The 5,000-nt window shown below is 36.4% G+C and overlaps 1 protein-coding gene across 1 annotated transcript in view; it reads left to right on the top strand.

Moving 5' to 3' along the window:
• Nucleotides 1–402, top strand: part of LOC125047262 (cuticle protein CP1158-like) — a 965-nt gene extending 563 nt beyond the window's left edge. Inside the window, exon 2 of the mRNA XM_047645486.1 lies at nucleotides 1–402. This exon is cut by the window's left edge and continues 253 nt beyond it. Coding sequence (XP_047501442.1) covers nucleotides 1–287 — 287 coding nt within the window. The 3' untranslated portion in view covers nucleotides 288–402.
• Nucleotides 403–5,000: the final 4,598 nt, after the last annotated feature.

Raw genomic sequence — 5,000 nt, 5'->3', positions numbered from 1 at the left:
ACATCCAGTTTACGAGGGAGAAGGCTGATAACTTCGTGGTGGTGGGCCCATCGGGCGTCGTGACCAAGGACGGCAACAACATCCAGCTGGACGGCCACGGAGTCCCGATCACGAAGCGCAGTCTGCCAAGGGGCGTGTTCGGCTACTCTGGAATCGTGATGCCCGACGGGAATAACGTCCAGTTCACGAGGGAACAAGCCGACGACATCGTTCTGATAGGCCCGTCGGGAGTCATCCGAAAGAGCGGCAACATCCAGCTGAACGCCCAGGGTGTCCCGGCTAATTAATGCTCCGCTGTTCACTCAGCGCAGATGCCGTCAGACTGACTTCCATCAAACTACTACTGAATGTCATGATTTCCAAGAACTACTGTCAAGTTGCAATAAAGAGTTAAGAGTGAAATGTTGTGTTTCTTTAACGTCTTAATCGGGAATATAAGATTAAGTCTCGGCCATTTTTCAACCCTTGTAACAAATAACTAAAAACAATGTACACACACACACACACACACACACACACACACTTTTATATCTATCTCTCTGTCTATAAACACACCTATCAGTCATTCTCCACACACGCACACACTCTCTCTCTCTCATAACTTTGCTCACTCTGCAAGGCAGTTTTATATTCGAAATGCTCGAAGCGACTAGTTTGTCTTTAATTAAGATCAATTGTAACTGAAAACTTCGCAGGATTAAACATGGTTCCCAATTTTTCCACCAATTTCCCCAGAAAACTAAAGGTAAGCCGGCAAAAATATCCAACGTTTTTTTATTTTATTTTTTTGATAATTTAACCATATGGGTCACTGAAATAACACTGAATCTACAACATTGAAGTTAGTTTTTTTATACAAATAAGAAATAAACCACAAAACTATACGAAATATTATTTTTTTTATCCTGTACTTTCTTTTTTTTTTCATTTAATATCAAGTATGAACGTTGTGTTACAAGTATGAACGTTGTGTTACATCAACAGTGTTTTTTGAAACCTTACCTAGGCCTATTTTGATTCGATTAGCTGGTAAAAAATATCAGTAACTTTCGAAATATCCTAATTTGCTCGACATCTATGAAGTTTTATCTACTTTGTCTACCATTTTCGACTCTGATACAACCATAGCACGCACCACCTGCCACTTGCAAAATAACCGCGAAACCCACAGGAAAATTAGAAAAAAAATGCTCCATTCGTCTGTGAACTCTGATAGCGAAAAGCGCCTCGGTAATGAGCGAAGAATTCATATACATAACGAGAAATTTTGATGCAGACACTGAGATAGTTACAGATTTTTTTTTTCTTTTTTCGATTCATGAGGTAAATATTAATTGTAGAAAACTAAGAATAAGGCTAATGCACACAATAACACAATAGTTAAAGAAAGTGTTATTTTTTCGAGTCATGAGGTTAATATTAATGCGGAAATCTAGCAATAATTTTGACCAAAGAGAGGCTAATATACAGACACAAAATAGTAAAAGAGAGCGCTGTTTTTTCGAGTCATTAGGTAATTACGAATTCTGGTGAACTAGGCATTTTGACCAATGACTGGTTAATAAAAAGACACTAAGATAATGTTTTTTTCGAGGTTATGAGGTAAATCTTAATCCTGGAAAACTTAGAATAATCTTGACCAACGAGAGGCTAATATATAGACACTAAGTTAGTCATGGAAAGAGACAATTATACAGACAGGAAGTTGCTTGAATAAAGTTTTTTTTTGAGGCTGTGAGGTAAATAATAATTGTGAAAATCAAAGAATAATATTGAACAAAAAGAGACAATTATACAAACTCTAAGATAGTTACTGAAAGAGTTGCATTTTTCGAGTCATCAAGTGAATATTAATTCTGGAGAACTCGGAATAATTTTGGCCAATAAGAAGCTCATATACACAATCAAATAATCACAGAAAATGTTATTTTTAAGTCATGAGGTAGGGAGACAAGAGATCTTGACCAATGAAAAGCAAATTAAAAGACAGAAAAATAGTCATCGGAAGAGTCGTGAGGTATATATTGATTCTGGAGAACTAGGAACAATCTTGGCTAATAAAAGGCTAATATACAGACACCAGAATAGTTACAGAAAACACCGCATTTCTCGAGTCATGGGGTAATATTAATGCGCTTATACATACAGATTCACAAACAGACATATTGCTACGGAAAATGCGAATCTCGACGTTGCTAAACACATAAACAAACAAAAATGTTGAATTAGATTGTAGTACATGCATACTGTTGTTTAAATCTTGATGTAAAAATTTAAAACAAATCACACAACTTTTTATCCAAGCATTGTTACCGTGTTTTTTTTGTTCTTCTTCTTACAATTCCTGAACTCAAGGTGCGTGTGTGTGAGTGCAACTCCCGCTACTTGCTCCATAAAGCCACTCCGGCGTATATGTATATACATGTATCTGTCTATCTTTAGACACGCACACACACACACACACACACACACACACACACACACACACACACACACACACACACACACACACACACACACATTCATACACACACACGCATGTGTATGCACGTATATATATACACACACATAATGTATATGGTGAATGTGCACATTATGTATGTATGAACACACTGGCTATCTACATTCACTACTTTTTAATTTAAAAAAAATCTGGGCCAAATTATCCTGAGTCAGACTTAAAATCTAGACGACTCATATTTAACGATTCAAACAAGTTAATGAACATATATGAGGAATATTACATAAACTTTCCAACTGACGAAGTGATAATAATTGAAAAGGTGATACTTAGAAAATGACTACCAAGTCCTTGTTATCAGAATGTTCAGCTATTTTTGACACTCTCTTCCTATCTCTATCTACTTCTCTCTCTCCCGTCTGGCCATTGTATAAGCCAGCCAGGTAGTTTTATTTCGATAATACAGAGTCTAACAAACGCAACCACTCGGAAGGTAGGCTAGGTTTGATTACAACCAACATGGATATCTGTGTATTTAAAGTTACGGTTTATTTTAATAAAACTGGAAACACATAAAGGGAAGTAAATAAATAATAATGGATATATGTTTTTTGTGCAAAACAGGCTCTGGAATTATGGGTAACTTACCAAGTGGGAACCAAGATAGAATGTTGAGAATTCCCCACAATTTTTCCAACGTATTGAGGCCAAAGTTAGAAAAGTTTGGAAGTTAGCTTTGTCGCCATGTTCAGCTTTGAGGCGAGGTGCTCATATCATACATGTCTTTCAAAAAACTTTACTAAGCTACCAAGTCCAAGTGTTCTCTTAGAGACGTAGGAGTAGAGAAGTTGACTAAGGTCAAGTCAGCGTAGTTTGTGTCGTGAATATAATTTTATGTGTGTGTGTAAAGACACACGCACGCACACACACACACACACACACACACACACACACACACACACACACACACACACACACACACACAGAAAGAGAGAGAGAGAGAGAGAGAGAGAGAGAGAGAGATAGATAGATATATAGATAAAGAGAGAGAGAGAGAGAAAGAGAGAGAGAGAGAGGGGGAGAGAGAGAGAGAGAGAGAGAGAGAGAGAGAGAGAGAGAGAGAGAGAGAGGGAGAGAGAGAGAGAGAGAGAGAGAGAGAGAGAGAGGAGAGAGAGAGAGAGAGAGAGAGAGAGAGAGAGAGAGAGAGAGAGAGAGAGAGAGAGAGAGAGAGAGAGAGAAAGGGAGGGGGGGAGCAAGAGAGAGAAGTAGATAGAGATAGAGATAGAAAGAGAGAGTATATTCTGATACAATTGTCGAATGTGAAAAAAAAAAATGCACATTCTGATAGGAAAGCACGTAGTGACAATTATTGGATCTTAAGTGTAGTTAGCAAGTTAATGAATATGTTTTTTTTATGATTAGATGTAATTACGCACCGGTATTTCAAGGTAAAATCCAATTGATAGTTTATTTCAAGATACATGTTGGAACCTCAAGGCAACGTACGTGCTCATGATCATAGATAAGGTACGTTCTAGTATTTGAATAAAGTTACTTAAAGATACTTGAATGTAAAGAGTATTTTGATAGATAAGAAAAGACACACACGCAGGCACGCACGCACGCACGCACGCACACACACACACACACACACACACATATAAGACACGTTTAGATCAATAAAAGTATGGTACATTTGATAGTCAGTGACAAGGTATTTTTTTGTAGTTAAACGTTATTTATACTTGCTACTTCGAGATAATGCATATATATGGTTAATGTTAAATTGCATATCTATAAATAAAACTAAAGGAACATTTTCGTAACTAAAACGTAATAAACATCTTGAAAGGAACTGAATCTCATAATAATATCTTAATTTATAGGAAATTAATCTCTTAACAAATGAGAGAAAATTAATATCTTAATAATATATGGGAAATGAATCTCCTTAGATAATTCCAAGCAAATAAATCGCATAACAAACTAAGGAAAAACGAATATCTAAATAACTTAAAGAAATCAATCTTCTGATTCAACAACAATTGATTTCTTAATAATTAAAATTCCGTTAAGGACGCGCTGAGACGTCCAGCTTTGGGGACGAATGGCGTAAATTGACACACTCCTTGTGACCTTATGTAACATGGGAAACATGACTGATTTCTTAAAAATGGAAGTTACGTCAAGAAGGCGATGATAAATGTTCGAGCTTAGGGACAAATGACTTAAAATAGTCAACAACCTGTATGACATGTGACCTTTCATGACCATACGTACCATTAGAAATATATTTTACACGAAGTCAATTAACGAGTAGAGACGAGTTTATTCACTTCGACTGAGGAGATGGGAGGAAATGGTTGCACACATATTTTATTCCTTTTGATATATTTCTTTGTTTTCTAGACACAGAGAAAAGAAATGTGTTTTTTTTTTCTTCTTCTAGACTGAGGGAAGAGAAATGGTATTAACTAAGGTTCGACTCGAGGCTTGGTTCGTTATATGATAAACTATAAACTATGGTATAAATGTCATC

The sequence above is a fragment of the Penaeus chinensis genome, chromosome 40 (assembly GCF_019202785.1).
Source record: "Penaeus chinensis breed Huanghai No. 1 chromosome 40, ASM1920278v2, whole genome shotgun sequence".
Lineage (NCBI taxonomy): Eukaryota > Metazoa > Arthropoda > Malacostraca > Decapoda > Penaeidae > Penaeus > Penaeus chinensis.
Note: the sequence above shows the minus strand (reverse complement) of the source record. Positions and strands in the feature narration are given on the sequence as shown.